The 21,782-nt window shown below is 32.7% G+C and overlaps 1 protein-coding gene across 1 annotated transcript in view; it reads right to left on the reverse strand.

Annotated features, from left to right (window-relative positions):
- Positions 1-21,782, reverse strand: part of Nost (Nostrin) — a 36,856-nt gene that overhangs the window by 994 nt on the left and 14,080 nt on the right. Inside the window, exons 2-12 of the mRNA XM_090103902.1 lie at positions 10,887-11,082; positions 4,490-4,575; positions 3,418-3,561; positions 3,258-3,339; positions 3,048-3,178; positions 2,655-2,849; positions 2,447-2,582; positions 2,210-2,374; positions 1,724-1,876; positions 1,143-1,295; positions 495-834 (exon numbers count right to left, since the gene is read on the reverse strand). Coding sequence (XP_089960028.1) covers positions 495-834; positions 1,143-1,295; positions 1,724-1,876; positions 2,210-2,374; positions 2,447-2,582; positions 2,655-2,849; positions 3,048-3,178; positions 3,258-3,339; positions 3,418-3,561; positions 4,490-4,575; positions 10,887-11,006 — 1,705 coding nt within the window. The 5' untranslated portion in view covers positions 11,007-11,082. The remainder of the gene's footprint in view (positions 1-494; positions 835-1,142; positions 1,296-1,723; positions 1,877-2,209; positions 2,375-2,446; positions 2,583-2,654; positions 2,850-3,047; positions 3,179-3,257; positions 3,340-3,417; positions 3,562-4,489; positions 4,576-10,886; positions 11,083-21,782) is intronic.

The raw sequence follows: 21,782 nt of genomic DNA on the forward strand, positions 1-21,782 counted from the left end.
ATATTAGCATGTTGTTTTTATTATTCTTCAAATATTGAAAAAAACTGCCATATAATATGGTGGTAACTATGGTGGTATAAAATACCTGCAAAAACACATATCATTTTTTTTATTAATTACTAGAGGTCCGCCCCGGCTTCGCCCGTCGTAGGTACATATTATTTCGCAATAAAAGGTAAATAGGTATTTCGCAGTCCTTTCTCGGGTATATATCTCCATACCAAATTTCATGAAAATTGGTTCAGTAGTTTAGGCGTGATTGAATAACAGACAGACAGACAGAGTTACTTTCGCATTTATAATATTAGTATGGATATAGACCGATACTACCATATTTATTAGAAATGGAGGGGGTAGCATTATACATATATAGCTAATAGCCTCCATAAGCATGTAATAAATTATGCGTTAGTAATCACTAATCAGCATTCAGTGTATCTTATAACGCTTAACATAAGTATGAGTACTGCTGGAGGACTAAAACAATGCCTTACCAAAGTCGCTATCATGCTGGTTGGACAGGCCATCCCCAGCGCCGCGCTCGCTCCAGTCCAGAGGGCTGTCTGGCGGAGGAGGGGCTTCCGGAGTGGGCGGCGGTATCACAGTGGGCGATGGAAGCTCAGAGCATATCGGAGTGGTCGGCGCACTCTTGTGCTCTGTGTTCCTTCTGAACGACAGGTGCTCTATGCGTAACTTGCTAGACGCTCGACTCATGATAGAGTCCCGCCTCTCTCTCTCTTCACCGCCGTTCACGCTCTTGGTGAGAGCAGTGTAATTTGGTTGTAAGTTCTTGTTGACTTCGTTCTGATAGTCCGCTTGCAACCATGGCGGGACCTGAAAATATATAAACATTGTCATCAAAACCTGTTTGGCTCATTATTATTTAGATCAAATACCTACTTATTTTATGAATAAGTATTGATTTGCATTATGGCTTGGAGAGCTTCAGAATAAACACGAGGAAAGTAAATATTATCTATAATGTTCTCAGACTACGTAAATATCCAGGTGTTGTTTAGCTCGTTTACGTCAACCACACCCTAAACACGCAATAGGAAATATCCAATTTGCTGTCATTTCTAACGAGCTAGGTGCCGCTGGGCGTCTTATAATTTTCTTCACTAATATAATTTTGTACTTACTTTAAGTATACTTTGTTGGAGGCCCTGTTTATCTCTTATAACTTGAATGTGCGCTGCCAGAGGGTGCTGCACCGCTTGTCTGCTGTCCAGTTCGCTTAAAGTCGACGTTATTTTGTATCTGATCGCTTCTAAATATGTGAGCATTGCTCGCATCTGGAATGATATAATTGAAAATATTTATTGGTGAAAGTGATTTGAGTATACACACCCACTACGTTAATTAATAAAGATTTGTATATTATTTGATATTGTTGCTTGTACTTTTCAATTTTAATAATTATTTTGGGAAAGTAACGTTATAGCATATATAGATAATAAAATGAGTAGGTTTTTGCACTGAAGCGTTTCTATTGAAACTTAACTCAAATATTGAAAGATAAAAAGTATAAGAATTGCAAAACTATTTTTTGTATTTGATCTGTAACAATGTACAAACTTTTTCTTTGAGTTTGCAAATCACACGGCTTCATCATCTAAATTATGCAATACCTATACCGTCATAACTTCCTAGGAAATTTTAGTATGATTCATTGAATTTGAAGTTAATGTTTAAACAGTGATAATACAATGATAATACTTACATGGTACAGTTTATCTGCGACATTTTGTTGAGAGTCGTCATTTCCAAACGTCGGCGTTTGCTTCATAGCCATTGATAATTTTTCTAATCCTTGCTTTGATTTCCTTTCTCTTTCGATATCTTGCTTAACTAGTTGCAGTATTTTCAGTAAAGCCTGAAAGTTAATAAATTTTTGTTAATAAGTACTTATTATATTACAGTAAGTATTTAAAAAAATGACTATATACTATATACTTTGTATTTTCGTATATTTTCTAATCATATGTTAAAGGTATAAGGATTAAGGAGTCTTACATGATTGAAATAAGTAGATAAATAAATCACTACAAGAATTTAATTGACTAAGTATATTGCGAAATACAACATCAATTTTATAGTTTACTTTGCATTTATATATGGATGACGTAGTTACAATCTCACTAAGCGTTCACAGATTTCGTTGACATTGCGATAATTTCAAGGGTAATTACATAACAGTGATGCGTACTTGTTTACGACGCTCTCGATTCATTGCCAATGTTGTGTGTTCGCAATAGAAGTCGGGAAGAAGTTGCTCGCTCGCGCCCGCCGGCGCAGACCGCACGCCGCGCACCACTCTCATATCCAAGTTAGCGTTCGCATTCTTTATCGGTCCCACTAAAGCATTCGTTGCCTGGGAAACACAGTTACACAATCAGTTTCCAACCATTTAAATTTCTACTTATTACGATGTTTTATCACTTACCTCCGCTAATTGCGGTGGAACGGCGGCCGTCAACCTGAGATAACAATCGGCTGAGCTCTTTAATTGCGCGAGTCTCTCTTCTTCCAGAGATTCAAGCATACCCGCTCCTTTCACTACGCTCGTCTCCCACTCCAGCCTGGATAGCAAATATATGTTACCAATGCTGTAATAGTAACATTAATATTTATATTACTGTGAAGGATATTACCTTGCTCGTTCCGCATGAACACATACGTTATAATATTCCGCTTCAGTCTTTTTGACGGCGTCTTCAGTCTTTCTTTTCTTGACTTGCAGCTTAGCAGCATCTCGTTCATTTGCCGAATTTGTTATACGCTCTGCGCGAGCGGCGCTCAAGATGGAATGCGGAATATGGCCCATACTTGAACTTCGCGACATACGGCTGTAAACAAAATGCAAAATAATGATTTGGCCTCGACGCCCCCATGGCAACAATCGCATTGCTTATACATCGCATAGCTAATCGCAAGGCAAGTTAGTTAGTTTGAAGGATCCTTCTGAAAGATTTGACTGAAACAGATGACGACATTGATAAAAAATCTACCATCTGTTTCGTCAAGTTCATGATAAATAGCCGAACCTAATCTCTAGAGAAGCGTCTTGGAGTTTTTCGTTTTCTCTTGCAGCGGCATGAGATTGCCTCTTCGATTTGACTTCTGCTGATCTCCAATCGGAAAGCGTTCTTGTTGTTTTATCAACATTGCCTTCGATCTGAAAATTTAATTAAATTTATTTTTAAGTAAGTATTTCCTTTTTTGTTTGAATTAAATCCTAGCACTGCAATACACACCTTCTTTCTTAATTTCAACTGATTGTCGATTACATTTTTCATAGGTTTAACCAACTCCTCCGTTAGTGCGCTGGAGTAATTCCTGTAAGTCACGTTAATTAAAAAAATGTGCATAAAACGTAACAACAATTTAAACGATGCATTCAATCATGCTTAATACCTGTGTATTTCGGCACGTTTCTCCATTTCCATTGCGACATGTTTCCACGCATCTGCACAAGAGCCTACACTCTCTTTGCACGCTTTGCTCAACTTCGTCCCGAGTTTTGCCAAACATTTTGAGTAATAATTTTCTGCTTCAACCCTGGAAAGTTTCTATAGTTTATATCTCTGCTCTCGTAATGCATTAACATAAAAAGGGTTGCGGAAGAGTTAATAACCAATACAATCGTTGTGGCGTAACGTAATTATGTTTTTATAAATGTTACATGGATTACGATTATGTTATTCTTATTTAAGGTAATAAGCGATGCGAGAGTTCACTGCATGCGTTATTTTTGAATCGTCTTGGCCCACTTGGCTTTGGCACGCGACATTCTATTTATGATTTTGTGGCCATTGTCGTAACCTTACGTTCGACTGCCGCTAGCGTTTTATATAAAACTAGAAACATAGTTATATCACATACCAATTTTATAAAGGTATTGTTTATGAAAATGAGGTAACTTTTTGCCTCTAACATGTTTTAGAACGGCTATTAGCTCTTTAGTTACTAATTGCTTGTAATTTAAACGCATACAAGCGGACAAGGTCGTTTGAAACCTTTATATATATACTGCGAGAAGTGAAAATAGTCGTCAAAGCCTTCGCTTGCAATTGTAAACAATACTGCATTGTTGGATCATCACGTCTCTAGAAAGCGAATTCAGATGTCGATATGAAGGCTTATCGATCTTGTATATGATACTTATGTTTTCAGACTAACAAGAATTTGGAAACGTGAACGTAATAAGTCTAAAGTTTTATAATATGGTGATTGGTGATTTTTTTTTGTAACGATAACACAATTACACAACTCGTACTTAGTAGGTATTAGGTAATTTACCTACATTTGGAGTGTAAACAAATGAGAAGTTAACTTTAATAGCATGCTTTACTGTATGTTTATCTTGGGATATGGTAAAACAAGTGTATGCTTCAACATAATTTATACCCCCATTATCTATTCCACATAATATTGTAGTATTTTAGAACGTAATGTTATTTTCAGGTAACGAGCGTCTATTACTTACCTTTCTTGTAGAATACACGCCAGCTCCTTACTAAAGTCGCTGCCTTGTTTTACATAGCGACGTAGCTCGTCAAATCCGTTTTGTGCCTGTAACAAGAATTTATGCATTTATTAAACGATTCTAATCAATCAATAATAGAAGTATTAAAACTAGGTGTGTCGATATAGGTAGGTATTAGGTTTTGTTATATTATAAATATTATAAAGAACGTTTTAGCATTGTAGAATAATCTGCGTACCTATGTGGATAAAGGGATAGTACTTAATTTACAAAACCACATCATACCTATAATATCTAAATAAAAGAAAAGGTAGGCATTAAATTACCTCAATCAACGATATCCAGAATCGAATAAGCATTTCTTCTCTAACGATATCAATTAAAGTTTGTATTCCAAATTCTTAAGTCTTAATGGTGAAGACATTTTGAACATAATTCCACTTCATTAGCATATTATTTATCCAAATAATATAATAATTCAATAAAGATATTAGGCACATTGAGATACACACGGGTCACGCGCACAAAAGACCGACGCGTTGTTTACAGCACTACACTTGAAGTTTAATTAAATAACGTGGAATTAAGCCTACAAACCCACTGACAATATCTATCAATACAAAACTACATCTCTATTTATATCTCAGCGTATAATTAAACAGTATTAGCATTTACCGCACTAATCTCGCGTGCAACTAATAGTCACTGTCATAATTATGATACTTGATCTCCTTTTGTATTGATTTTTATCGATTTCTTTTTATTTATTTACATTTTTAACCTATTACTTAAGATGGATTGGAACGTAAGTAATTTCATAATTGCCTTATTATACGAAAAAATCACATTATGTATTTTTGAAGAAATAATAGAAATTGAAACCCCAGAGGATTCGTTAATATAAATAAATATCTGGTAAAAAGGCATAGTATATTGAACTATTTCTGTACCTATTTAAGCAATAGTAAATAAAAATCATAGTAAAAAAAAAAGATATTTCTCTGGAAAGGGTGATAATGTCAAGCGTACAATAGAAATCATTCAATATAGCATTTCACTAGGCGCAAAATGAATTATTCACGTCCGCTAGTACAATTCTTTATCCACTGGTCACGCTCCACAACGGTATATCAATGGATTAAAATTGTGCCCAGTGCCCACTACAGTTGCCATATATCAAACTATAGATGCTTTTACGAGGCCTAACAGTAAACTACCTATATATTTATTTTACTTTTAGGTATCATTCAATGTTGTCAAAGCAGATCTAACCTATATTAAGCTGAAGGCTAGTAACGAGGCCAATCATGATAAGAGGTTTTCTTTGTAAGATCATAAAATTTCTATTGACTAGTCTTTGACATACCTACACTTTCCCAATAACATTGGTACAATCAATGTACTAATACTGACTATTCGATGGAATTGCACTATGAAACCGGTCGCAATCTCAATTAATTAATGTAAGTATTTGATTACAAATAAAGTAAGTGAAACTAGTGTAATGTGTCTCTCGTATTTACGTTTTCCCGAGCCAGGGATACTTTCGCATATTTGTGTATGTCTTTCATGCGTTTCACATATCATAGAGAGCTTGGACATGTAGGTAAGTTATATTAATACTGTTCATTTATTTTTTAATTGTTCCTATTTTTGTTATCATAGGAGTTATTTTTATATATCACTACATAGTATAAAACAAAGTCGCTTTCTCTGTCACTATGTCCCTTTGTATGCTTAAATCTTTGAAACTACGCAACGGATTTTGATGCGGTTTTTTTAATAGATAGAATGATTTAAGAGGAAGGTTTTAGTATATTATTTATTAGGTATTACACAAAGCGGGCGAAGCCGCGGGCGGTTAGCTAGTCACTTATAAATATAAAAATAACTCCTATGATAACAAAATAAAATATCCTCCTCCTCTTCCTTGACACTTTTATTACAATTGTTTGGTCCTTAATGATCATTGAATCTTGTGAAACAAATATTTAACATGTAAACTTATATTAATTTTATAGTTAAATAATTATTGAAGATTACCTTCGTCAATCTACATTTCGTATAGGTAGAAGTATGTAGACTTTCTTCACTCCAGGGATGTCTCACATAATATAAGGTTTTATTTATTCAATACATAAAGTCTATTGTTCAATGTACTTGGATTGATTGCGTCGATTTCGAGTAAAACGTGTTGAATAGTGATGATGGCGCGTGTTTCCGTTCGCGAGGAAGCGCCGAGGCATTTATGATTTTGAAAATACGATTACAAAATACATTCTTTAAACTAATTAATTATAATATTTATTATTGAATTACGTATAGTTTCTTATTTAAAGGATTTGCAGGCCTTTGTAATTTGTTGGTGCTTAAAATTTGTAGGTAAGTTAAATGTGTAAAACTATGTTTAAATTAATTTACATCGAGATTTCTGTTGAGCTTTTAAAGCTAACCGATTAACCGAAATGTCTACTAGAATCAATTTAAAATCTAAATTAACGTTTGCCGACCCGTTTTCACAACACTACCAACACAAGGTTCCGTGTAACAAATTTTATCTATGTTTTACAACACCTTTGGTGCAGACTGCAGTTGCATTACTTATTGGAAGGAAGTTCTCAAACATCATGTTTCAAACAAACTGAATTAACTTAGGTATTTTAAACAAATTCCAGAACAGATACTAAATTACATTCAAAAGATATTGTTACGGTATATTACCACAATGAAAGATAATTCTAACAATAGCGAACATGTTCATACGAACAATACTATTTTAGTGCAATAGGCTGCATTATAGTGCGCTCAAACGGGTCACAACTCATAATATCTATCATTAATAATTGAAAAAGGTTTCGGTTTTAACTTGTCCAAAACTAAATATGAAAAAATTACCCAATCAGCAAAATAAAACAAATGACTATCCTTCAAAGTCTGCAGCTAGTTCAATTGAATTCACGAATTAATATTCAGATCATTATTGATGAGGCCAAATCATTCATAAAATAGATAACATCACGGTTATTTTCTCTACGAATGCTAAATTAATAATCCATTGTTCTGTTGCTACTTTCGTTTGATTTTTTAATGAATTATGAGTAAAGAATAGTAGGCTATTATATTAATTAGTAGATCGGGTAAAAACCTGACTATGCACCTACTTAAATTGATGACTTGTGAATCATAGGTTAACTAAGTTATACTTAGTTTTAACGATGTCACTTTGATCGACGATGCCTGAAGCATTTGGAGGCAAGAGCCGTTACATAACATATAATAAGGCGGTAAGTAGTGGACGTGTAATTTGCAATTGCAACAATGGATACGATTTCCTGCTTATGAAGTAGAAAATGTTTTGATGATTTTCGACATATGCCTTCGAATTTTATTATAAATGTCAAACGTGTTGGTGCTGTTAGGATCATTTAGATAATTTATTAGATAATATACAATATTTACGAATATTTTTATAATTTATAAAACTTTATTTTTGCGTTTTACAATACGATGATAATACCATTCGTATGTATCCGATTAATATTTAGGGGCAGCCGTCGCCAAAACATTAATGTCTTTGTAATATTGTTTCATAACAGTACAAGTAAATCACGATTTAATAGAGCAAAATCAAGCTGATCTGAAAAGCAAGTGCAGGCAGTCGGAACGAGATTTCTACTTTTTCTATCCAGCTTAGATTTCAATTAAAAACGTTACCTGTTTACTTAGTATTTAAAACACGCTTTCTTTTATACGAGACCTATTAAATATTAATGTCATAATTATACAACACTTCCGACTCTATTTCAATTAAATAATAATGTATACTTTGTGAACTGAATGTAACGTGAGAAATAAAATTAATTATATTATTCAGCAAAATTATCTTTCGCAAAACGAAAGTATTGGTCTACACTATTTTCGAGTTTTCCCAACCGCATTATACATAAATTATATTTATAAAAAATAAGTATCTATTTCAGGTATTTTTATTGGATGTTTATTATTAATAGAAAATCTACATTAATTCGTTATTCATTGTTCCAAAGCGAACATACCTATTAAAAAAAAGACTATAATAAGGCGTTCACTCTTCATGTTCATATATTGACGATACTGTTATTGACATATTATTTATTTTCGAAATATTCAATTGTAACTAGTCACTTCACTTTTATAAGACAACACAAAATACTAAAAAAAAGACGAGTTGCACTCCGGGAGTGCCGGCAGAAGTGAAAACTTGATTATTAACGTTCAGCATGTTTGATATTTTGGAATGGTATATCCGTCTTACGCATGGAATATACCTAAGGGCTAAAAAAAATCCGTCTTACGCTTTTTCGATCAGGCCACGTGTCCTGACGCGAGTTTAAGATTTTATACCCAACGCCGCTAAAGAAGTTTTCACTTCAAAAATTATCTTCGTACTACCTTGATTTATTTAGAGGAGGCTCTCATAGAAAAGTAGGACATGACATGCGAACCTATTTAATGGAGACGTTGACGTTAAAAGCTCCCATAAAACACGGAAAAAGTCGCGGGTGAAAGATGTAAGTTCATAATTTACCTACCTACAATTGCGTATAATGCTTACCACTTTCCTGAATTCGTTTTGATTTCCAATTATTTTGATTGTATCATATACTTTCACCGGTTAATGGCCGAGCTCATGACAAGATACCATCATAGCCATATTTTATATATAATAGCATTATTTAAAGTAATATTTCGGTAACTTATAATGTACATTTTGCTGTTTCTAATAAGATAGCTTGAAATAATATACCTAATATACATTTGTTTGCGTAGGTGCATAACCCATTTAAGCGGTTCATATCTATCCATGCTATTATAATGAATATGAAAGTATGTCTGTATTTCTATTTGTATAACCTATACCTTTATGCGCACAACCAGTTAAAATATCTATTACAATCTAAATTGGTAAAGTGGTAGATTACATCTTGAAGAAGGACGTGAATATGTTTTTTTCTTAATAATAACTAAAAAGAAAAGTCGTTTAAAAAAATATACTTATTTTGATTGATTTTAGTACAGTTCTTTTCCAAGTAAATTGGGTCAGATAGCTATTTTTATACCTACCATAATACTAATTATAATAACGTTACTCAATACTGAAACTTAATGAGCTACGAATAATTTAATTCTAATTGGTAAAATATGATTCAATAATAAATGTTATCGCTAATGATAAGTGTTACAAAATAAATCATAACTTCTAAAGAGTTACTGAAATTGTTTTGTAAGTCTTGTTTGAAAGCAATGTACCACAATAAAGTGTAAGAGCATGTAACATATTATGCCATATAAAACCATACCACCTAGTTTTAAATAATATATTACGTATTATTTTCACGACATCAACAGTTGCGTCTAGTTCTAAATACTATACAATAAGCCATGTATCAAAATATCTCACGGTTATAGCTAGATTAACCCAGATTGAATTGAGATTTCATAAAAACGAGAATCGTTTCAAGACAAAGTCATATTACTTTTAATTTATTAATCTCTTTGTCTACAATGACCGGGTCGATGTGTATTTATTACTGCAATATTATTAATATAGACAAAGAAAGACTGCGATTGAGAAAACCTGATTGCAGTCATTGATAACGAAGTTTCAAAGCATTGTCTTCATGATTACAATATAATATATAGGTACATACCTACCTACCTATTTAATGAAGCTATAATTTACAATTCTATATCGGTTATGATATTTAGTTTTTATTCAATGTAATTACTACGATATGACGAAGTTGCAATTCCAATAAGAATATAGCGACTTATAAATAATAATAACGGCTACATATAGCTGAAGTATGTATGACATGACCATGTGACATTATCAGCGCGAGTGCGTTCAATACAAAAATGATCTAATGCCATAGGGAATACCTTTCACTTATTATATTTTCGATTGACTTAATCCACTGGCCCATTTACGAAACACTTTCACTGTCTTCTAGCGAACCGTTTCGTGGAATCTCGACAACAATCATTATAATTGTTTTTCACATTACGTCGACAATGTATCATAAAATGATGTAAATGTTGAAACGTAATATTTGTCTAACAGTGATTGTGCTTTCTTTGGATTCTTACGTGATGCTTGCTATTACTGCACTCACTACACTCGATTATTATGTTTCTCTATAAGAAATATATGGTTGTTATATCGCTTTGTTATGTTGGAATTCCCTTACTTAGATATAATATAAGTGATAATACGTAAGTATTTATTTACATTTAAAATTAAAACATTAACGAATTTCGTTATCTTCCATTTTATCTAATCTAAAGAATGAACATCTCACTGCAAACACAACGATACAATCTTTTACTTAACATACAACAAACAACAGCCACTCACCCAATAGTTGTCTTTAAAAGCGTGATTATTAGAAGAACGTAAATTGATCATATCTTCGATCGTATTTTGCCAACGGTCCATACCAGCCGCGATCTTGTTGGTGACGTTCTCCCGGTTCATGGTGTCCCCACCATCATCTTCGTGGGACGACGACGCATTACCAACACTTTCTTTGCTACTGCCGCCACTGAACGTTCTAGAACAAAAAGAAACATAAATGTTTTTGCTGTTTAGACAAGTTTTAGAGCTTTACGAAATGCAATAGAAAGAGCCAAGTTACATATCTGGTCCTTCTGTATTATGAATTGATATTTCCTGTGTTGATTAGCAAATCGCATAGCATTACTAAATTGATGATTTCAATGAGTAAGTAGTATTTGCTTCTTAGAATAGTACTGCATCTAGTCGATACAGCAAATGTTGTGTAAATTGCAAAATAGCTCAAGTAAATAATACAATGTTATTCTATTGTCATAGAATTGTAAACAACAGTTTACGATACAAAATATTACTATTGTAGTAATTTAAAATATGTACTACGAAAGTAGATGCTCATGCATCGCAAAATTTATATAATAGGTATGTGTCGGTACGCAATATTGTTTTATTTTTCTATATTTATAAAACAATATATGTACAAAGGTCCCGGTCTTAGGCGTAACGGTCTCTTTGTGCAACAAGATGTGAATTGAATCGTCGATAAAAGCTATTATTAAAATTTCTTATTAAAACGCAGCTAACGACTACGAAATGTGGTCTTTGAATAGATTTGATCTTGTCTGCTCTCCGTTAGTGACATATTTCTATAATTACTCAGAGATCAGCCAAGCTTACATCGTAGTTTTATTTATATGACTGACGTTCGCGACTATCTTGCTTTAAATGATACTTTTTAAATATCAGAACAAAATATACAAACAATTTTGCATACATGATCATTGTTTTTTTTATAGATACCGAGGAATAATTGACACATAAACGTATTTTTTAAAACATATATTTACTCTTTTAACATAATGCCTATAATCCGATAAAACCAAAACGAAGGCAATATACGCATATCGGTGCGTACGTGAAAAAGACATAGATAAAACACGTTTCTTTGTTTATAGTTTATACCACCTATATTTTTAACATCCAGCCAAGTGGCCAATCCGCTTTGCTGCCCTTTTTGCGTCCTCGCTCTTCGAAATGAATATTTTTTGTATGCGATACGAAAGTTCCCTAATTAAGAGGATAGCAGACGATTCAAACTGTAATCCCTTCAAGCTAAAAATATTGTTTTATAAATAAGACTTGAAGTCAAATCTCGTGACCAGCATGGGTGGTGGGAAGATATAAACATATACATATACTTAACATTGGACATGTTAGTTATTTCTTTGATAGAGAGATAATCCTAATAGTTGGGTAACCGTTTGCCATTACACAATTTTTGTTTTTGTTCAATTTATAGGTATTGTAAACATGGCAACTATAAGATGAAGGTTGACTGTAATGTGCTTATAAATAATGTGATCTTCCTTGTTCCGATAAATTGATGATATATTATTAAGTATTTTATTGTTTGCGATGCGCAGTACTTTATATCATTTATTACATATTAATTCGTTTGAATTGATGTATTAATTTGACTTTAATAAAACGCTTAAATATTTTGAGTCATCAAAAAATAATTTTAAAATAATCATCTATTTTTCAATCTTGTTCAAGTAGGTCAAATATTTAATTGTACCTAATAATAAACATGAATCAATAAACCAACACGTCAAATACCAATAAACATAACTAATAACTAAAATTAAACAACGTCACTAACATTTTATCAATGAAAAAAAAAACTGATATGATTTAGAATTTAGATTATTTATTAATATATATTTTATACGTAACGGTAAAGCTATTCAATATGAATTGTATCAGATAGTTATTAAGAAAGAGTAAAATTAATGCTTCTTAAAACGTACTTTACGGTTTACCTCATGCAGTTCTTCTGCGTAGACCTTAACTAGGTACTAAAGGAGTATGAAATTTACCTTAAAAAATACTCTAATAATAATTGTTTCTAAGAAGCTGATCGTCAATACTAGCAAAACCATGAATCACGTTTCCTATGCGTAACTCTTTCTTACTCATCCATCATTTGAACCGGTCTGTGAATTGTATCGAATCTAATTAACAACTAAACCGGAAACCATTTTGATTCCGTAAATGCTTCCTGCTTTCCTCCCTTGACGGTATTTTAGTGAACTCGTTTTGATAAAGTTTATCAAACTGTAACGTATGATGAGTAACTTGATATCAATTTATTGGAGTTCTTCATTAACATTTTTAATATTTAAACTAAAAAGTGTTATAGATAATTACCTACTAATTTCAAAGGTTGTAATAATATATTTTTGGTGCGTCTTTTTTTAATCATTACATGTTTTATTTTAGTAGCCGTATCTCGATCGTACGTGTAAGGCAAAGTTTAAAAAAATAGAAAATTAATTATTTTATTGTAAGGTTTTTCGATGTAGAGTCAGTCATCTACTCTACTTATATATATATTATATAGTCATAAGTTACTTTTTATATCGAGTTGGTCATCGCCAATAATCCGTTCCTAAATATTTGTATCTGCTGGATAGGTTAGTATCTAATTTATATCTACTGTTTGTATGGTATATTCAGTGACTCTACCTATTCATTAGTGTTAAATTTATAAAACTATTATGATAACGAATTAAACGCAAGTTCATTAAAACATCATTAGTAACACGACATTGTATCATGAATTCATTACGTTTTATAAGCAACATTAGATGTCATAATACGTGTTCTACGAACTTATTAAATTCAAACAATAACATTCGTTAATCGTATTCAAATAAGAAATATATTTCTTTAGCAATCACACAGTTTTACTTTTAAGTAATATCTTTCGAGACTTGTGAATGCCAAACATTTCAACAGCTTCAGTAAATAAAATTAGCTCTACGGTGCTAATGTTCGTAAACTGGTTAGATTTGTTTTGCAACGCCTTAAGTTATGTGAGATAAACTCTTTAATGATTAATCTTTGACTGGAGATGAATAAAGATAAGCATACTGTTGAATTTGAAATGTTTTCATCGCATTATAAATTATAATTAAAGTCTTATTTACCCTAAACCAGTTTTAGTATTTGTAACAAGCTACTTAACTTTTAATAATTTAAACCTCGTTTCCACATAATATTACTAATAATAAGAAAGTCCCTCTGTCTCAGGTCGATGTTTTGCTAGTATGTACCTATGTTTGGACCATGACACTACTTAAATCTGTATAGAAATTAATGTGGATATTTACATTTAAATAATATAATGATGTTTATTCCGCTCGATCGAAGTTGCAGTAATAACCAACGTTAACATAAAATGAAGAATAATGAAGCGATATTTGAAACCGCCGGCGAGAGGGCTTGTGAGGTTTCGCTAAAGGCTAATAAGATTCTGCTTAGATCGAATTGTCCAGACCTCAAAATGTCGCAAGCTTAACGCGGAAGACAGTTGATTTATAGTCGTTCTAATTACTAGAAATAAATTATGAATGAACATTCGATTGGATCTTAAATTAAACTAAAGGACAGTTGGAGATGGTTTAGTAATATTTTATGGTATCTACGTGTAATGAATTATACATGTAAATAAATTGATTCTGTAATGTTGTGCACGCTGTGTAATGTAGGTACCTATTTACTCTACTACGACACAATTCTCGTCTTACCTAAACCATAAGCTTGAAATTTATATACGACTGGAGATCGTATACCTAGATAATAATATTTACGATATTATTTGTATAACTTTAGAGTTGTTTGAATCTTACCACCCGCGAGCATTAACATCTGATTGTTCGATTTGCCCAGCTGAGTGTTTGTTGTATTAACAATTACATAAAGTGCCGCTAAACTGGCATTTCGTTGTGTTGAAATTGCTAGATCGAAGTCGGAGTCGGTAAAATGATTTGCATGGTCGGCCGTTATATAACCGACGCGCGACCGTTACAAACGTACTACCTTATTTAAATCTATCATTTCATATCCTTTGTTACCATCCGTTCTAAACGACGGACAGCGATTTGTAGTGACCTTTGATCTTCTGTGTAAATATTTTGACTATTGCTTTAAAATCGATGCACAAAAAGCGGATTATCTGAGTTTCTTTTAGCTATACCTCTAAACATTAAAATAGAAACGTTCATTTGGGAAGGTGCCAAATTATAAGTGCACATCCAAATTCAAAAACATATGCCAATGTGAAGAGAATTTTAACATAAAAATTGTAATAAACAACATGATGGCTGTTAATGGACGAAGAATATTTTTCTATCAACATAAAGATCTAATCGCATAACCACTTCGAGTATTTAATAACAATTCGCTCATTTGAACAACACTAACAACATTAGTAAACATAATACTCGTAACATTGATCACAAATCTAGTCAAATAAAAATAAAATAATAAATTATTTACTTTACTATCTTATGTGTGAACTTCTGTAATGATTTAAAACTAGAAGTAAATATAAAGAAGTTAGACAATTGAATTGAATTGTAGAGTGCGACTCAAAAAAGTCCTAAACAGTTCGATAAAATGCTATTATAAAAAACGAAGTCCAAAAAAAGACCTTGTATCATATTTAATTTAAGACATACTTAACACAATTACGTTTCCTTCCTACGAACTTGTCTACAGGAAGTGTTACCTTAATTAAACCTCGGTTATGATTACGTAGAAATCAACCGTCTCAATAATCGACCTTGAGACACTAAGATGCTGAAATGAATCAATATGAAACTGCCTTATTTCGATTAATGTACAAAACATAATTTGATTTCATGACATGATGACATGTATGAATGTAAAATGTTGGGAAAATGGGGAAACATATTTTTTATCTGTGCAGCTTGGAAATGGTCGATTCGAGTGAGCGGCACGTTCAGAGCGAAATCGTATACGAGGATCGAATTGGAATGACAATCAAATTGCACTGAGGAAAGTGGAAGACCGAACTTATAGATCAGTTGTTACTTTCACTGCGACCGTGACGTCACATGACGTCACCACGGTCGCGTGCTACCATTATCTGATTGATAGGTGACCGCTCCGTCTCTGTAATCTAATTTAATTTTATGCATATAGCCATAAATTGATAGGTGAAATTTAATCAATATCAAACGAGAGAGAATAGACTATAACCAATTATTATTTAATCCAACTGTGTGATAAATAAAATGATAAATGTCAATGAAATATAAACGGAAGAAACATTATACAATGTAACATTATTCTTCTATTTTATTGTTTTGTTACGTATGTTATAGGTAAAAAAATTTGAAACATCCTGGTGTTAAAAAAGATAAAAAAAAACTATTGAGATCAGAAGCATTTCGGATTAAAGTCTGTATGTATTGTATGAAATTACGATTTTTTATTAAAAAATCAGTAAAATGAAAATAGTCTATTCATGTTCAATAGACCCCTTTTTATTTATTTTAGCTAAAGTCCTTATATAAATTTATTTCCTCGACCTGTTATGCTCATAAATATTTATCACATATATGCATTCATAATTAAAACTGAAAGTGATTAAACTGGTAATTCAATATTAGTTATTATAAAAGCTTTTTATTGGTAACGAAAAAGTCGGATTAATTTGATAGTGACCGTTGAAATGCGCACTCAATATACCCGTTGATACGCGACAAAGCCTGACAGAAGAAAATATATGTATGTATAAGCCGAATTAATCTGTAAATTAAAATGCATTAATGTGATTACTGTGCAAGCAAATAAAATCCAGTTCGATTCAGTAAACTTAATTTAAGGATAATTATTTAGGTATCTCTTGTATCCTGACTGTGTTCCCGCCATCCTCATGTGGAGTTGGGAGGTACTACACCCTTTGCCTCACCCCAGTTTTCAATGACGAACGACCATACTGTTGTATCGCTCTCGATCATACCGGCTAAATAGAAAGCGCGCGATAGATGCACTGAGTTTGTTGTGATTGCAGTTTACACCTCCGCTCCCCACACTCCCAACCACCCACAACATCACCTGCATCGAACTTTAAACCTCTTGCAGTACTATGGACTCCTAGTACCAAGGATACGCAATAAATCGTCCTTTGATCCTTTAAGGATGACCTTTCGAACGTCATAATTTACGCGGCGAAAAGGCCGTAATCACACTACATAAATATCTACATACACATAATATAAAATATAAATTATAATTATTTTAATTTATATAATAAATATCCTTATTCCTTTAAGGATCTGAAATTTATTATTATGATTTTAATCACCCATTTAATTCTTCGTCCTTCCACCATATTCGCTATCGCCATCTATCGTCATACCACAAAGTACCGAACACAAACATTTATCACGTAACAGCACATGCTTTGTTATATAATAATAAGTTGATCATTGTTTCCTTATTGGAAGGTTTATTTTACCTACTAGATATTTTAAATTATTTTTCAATTACTTTTGGCATTGGCGGATGCGTAGCGGAAACGAACCGCTTGTCTGTTACTCGATACGCGTTGACTGAGTGACACAACCTTAATTAAATCATTATAATAATATGTTTTAGTTTATTCTAAAAATACAAAGGACTTAAAACATTAACTCAAATGTATTATTTAAATTAAAATAAACTCTTGTAAACTTTTAGTACTATACAATAGATATACATCTTTTTAAATGTTCATTATTTCTGAATTCAGTGTAGGACCTTTTAAGTACCTACCAGAAAATTTAATCTTATCGCGAACAAACTACAGGCATCATCGGATAATATTTTTTTTCATATTTACTTATAAGTTATACCGGATGTATGCGCTCAGTGGATATTAATTATTGAAACATTGTTTTTTTTAAAGATATTATGTTCATCTTGCACAGATGCAGTGGACCGATGCGGGCCGATAACGGTCCTAGTTGAAGCGTATCAGCATTGCAATATGTGATATTAATAATTTATTTGTGTTAACAGTGTGTAAATCTTGTAAATGCAAACATTTCCGGGTGGTTTAGGCTAGGTTATGATTTCTCAGTTTAATGCCAAGCGAGGAAGACTATTTGTATAGCACAACCAACTCTTTTTTTTATTTTAATAATCGCTAATGGCAGACGGGATTGTTTGTTTAGTGAAATAAATGAGTGCAGATTGCACTTACTTCCTCTAGTATTTATACAAATACTAGTGGTCCGCCCCGGCTTCGCCCGTGGTACCTATAACCTACATGTTTAAACTATCCTATCTCTCAAGTTGGATCGAACTGCACATGGTGTGCGATTTTTATTATAATCGGTTAAGTGGTTTAGGAGTCCATTGAGGACAAACATTGTGACACGAGATTTATATATATTATAAGACTAGCTTTCCACCCGCGGCTTCGCCGGCGTTTTCAAAGAAAAACCCGCATAGTTCCCGTTCCCGTGGGATTTCCGGGATAAAACCTATCCTATGTGTTATTCTGATGTATAAGCTATATTGTGGTAAAGTTTCATTCAAATCCATTCAGTAGTTTTTACGTGAAAGAGTAACAAACATCCATACATCCATACTTACAAACTTTCGCCTTTTTATTAGTAGTAGGATATAATATGAATCATTCAGTTTTTCTCATCTAGTTGGAATGTTTAATCACTTTAATCATGTATGAGATGTATCCTCATCATAAGAAAACATGCATGTTTTAATTTTTTTCTTTAATTGTATGTCAGGTTTTAGAACAAATTAGTTTAGATAAACGTAAAAGTAAATGTAATAGAACTTGGAAGTAGGAAGAAAATCTGATAAATGCATTGTTCGAACTGCACAATGAAATAATTTCAACGATTACATTGTGAAATAAGTTTAAGGAGAATGTTCATTTACACAAACATGCCTACTGGGTACTATGTATATAGGTATATACTTTCGAAAATATAGGCCGTGTCCGCGATCGTACAGCGGCTGCCCTTTTGACTACCTTTCGAAATCAATCTTTTAATTTTATATGCTGTTTTAAAACAAGACACGATTTTATGCAAAGCTTTAATCGACACCGCTTTTAAAAATATATAATTTGCGGTTAATGTGATTAACTGAAAATTATTCATAATAACAGGTTTTAATAAATATCAATTATAGACTAAAAATCATAAATCATTTTTCATTCTAAACTGAACCCATTATAACTATCTTTCAGGTACCTATCTAATAAAGATTTTATTTTTACTAAATTAATGTGATAAGGATTTAAAAAAGGTGAACCAAATCTTTTGACTGATACTAGGATATAAACAATATAAAATTAGAAATATCGAAGCTATTACAAGGAAATGGTACCACAGCGGCAAATTTTGCTCTTTACCTCTTTCGTTATGAATGTTCTAACCTAACCTGGCATTTCTTAACTTCCTATAATCCAATTGTGATAAAACGTTTGATGCAACTGATACCTAATCAAATACTTAACAACAAACTGAGAAACATGTTTCAATATCATTTTTTAGTCGTAAGGTACGAGAAAATCACGCTATGCATTTTATATGATTATAGTTTCATTATTATGTTATGAGTAATGTAACAACTACATAAATTGTGTATTTTTCTCTGCAATTGTCTTAACATTTATTTTTACACAATAACATTGTGTTGGATAATACAACAATTTTCACCTGTACCAATATATAAATGGTTTGCATATAATATGTATTTAATGTTAACTTAGTACAGACTTTAAAATATATATAGGTTTTTTTTTTGTGTGGTGTCTCTCAATGTTAGCCAGAAGGGCTTCTACATTTTAACGCGGACGCGGGGGTGAACTGAAGGTTCACCCTGGCAGCGACATGCACAAGGGCGTCCCCCCTTGACGGGGACTATATATAGGTGCCTATAGTCTCTACTATGGGTAATTATTGAAAGTATTGTATTGTAAACGTGCACGTGTCCTACAATAATATTATGAATCGGCATTATAATATTGTTTTTAAATAAAAATTAGAATGGAATGCTGTAACGTGAATGTTTAGGTACTATTTAGATAGTCTTTTTGAAAATTCTGCGAACAAGCCATTATTACAGTATTATATGTATATATTATTATGATCTTATTGTGATAGTAAATTCAGATGATGTTTATTCATCTTTTCAAATGATGTTTAAAAGAGCGAAATGTTAAGTTTATTCATCTTTCATACAATACTTTTTGGAGAAATAAAGTCCCTTTAGAATTTATTAATTAAATATTGAATTGTATTCGCGGCCCATCCGCGACTAGTTATTGCGGATGTTTTCCAGCAGCGTTTGTTTATCAAGGTCACGTTTAATCGCTCGTTAACGTATAAATTCTTATAGTTCAACCAGTTAAGAGGGGGATTAAGGTTCTTTGAGATCGATCTGGAGTATTAAATTATGGGATAAAACAGGTAATTCTTTTCTATATATTGTGTTTATTCAAATTGAATATAGAAACATCAGTTGAAAACGGTAAGCACATTCGAATGAAGAATTATAAAATTGTGTAAGTGGAAAGTTTCAAATACGGAATTCATATCAAAATAAGGCTTTGCGATTATATGTACATTGTACATAGACTGTGTTGTTATTAGGAAAGGTTATATTACGAGTCAGGACTCAGGACCTTAATGAGACAGGACCCAAATGTCATTCACACATGCTCTACAGATGCACGCTCATGGACATCCTGTACACAACCTGTCACACTTTTTATTTAATTCCCGCGAACAGGTACTGACCTCCAGCGTGACCCTCCCTTCACGCCGTATTTGTGTTACGCGCCGCAATGCCAGACTCTATAACAAGGCTCCTAGTCCTTCTGGACTCCTGGTACTCACAGGATAATTCTAGGATATCTATATACGTGTCGAGTGGTTTTTATCGTGAAATCTTACTCTGCCTACAGTAATCAATAAAATTTATTTTTTGCACGCCTCATAAGCGAAGCGTTGAGGTGGGTACTACTGTCACTTCGCGCAAAACATCTGATTTTTAGGGTTCCGTAGCCAAAATGGCAAAAACGGAACCCTTATAGTTTCGTCATGTCCGTCTGTCCGTCTGTCCGTCTGTCCGTCTGTCACAGCCGATTTACTCGGAAACTATAAGTACTACAGTGATGAAATTTGATGGGAATATGTGTTGTATGAACCGCTACAAAAATATGACACTAAATAGTAAAAAAAAGAATTGGGGGTGGGGCCCCCCATACATGTAACTGAGGGATGAAATTTTTTTTTTCGATGTACATACCCGTGTGGGGTATCAATGGAAAGGTCTTTTAAAATGATATAAAGTTTTCTAAAAAACATTTTTCTTAAAGTGAACGGTTTTTGAGATATCAGCTCTCAAAGTCGTAAAAAGTATGTCCCCCCCCCCTCTATTTTTATAACTACGGGGTATAAAATTCTAAAAAAAATAGAGGTGATGCATGCTAATTAACTCTTTCAACGATTTTTGGTTTGATCAAAGTATCTCTTATAGTTTTTGAGATAGGTTGATTTAACTGTAATTTATTATATTTGCTGCTACGGAACCCTTTGTGCGCGAGCCCGACTCGCACTTGGCCGGTTTTTCAAACTTAAAATGTCTTTATGTATCATACATTGCACTTGTAAGATAATACATACACACACATATTAAGAAAAAACACTATTTTTAACATTCATGATATTTTTGATGTCATTTTTGTTATTTAAACTAGTTAAAAAACAGTTTAAAAAAGTTCTGTCTTGGACGTCCGTGTGTCTGTATGTGCGGATCCTTTTTCTTGTTAACACGATAGCGACCGAAATACTTTACTAATCGAGTCTTTTTTTTTCTCTTACGCTTGAGTATGCTCAGGAATAG

The sequence above is a fragment of the Colias eurytheme genome, chromosome 1 (assembly GCF_061535395.1).
Source record: "Colias eurytheme isolate Ceu_HAF_F1 chromosome 1, ilColEury1 Martin Lab GWU primary, whole genome shotgun sequence".
NCBI classification, from domain to species: domain Eukaryota; kingdom Metazoa; phylum Arthropoda; class Insecta; order Lepidoptera; family Pieridae; genus Colias; species Colias eurytheme.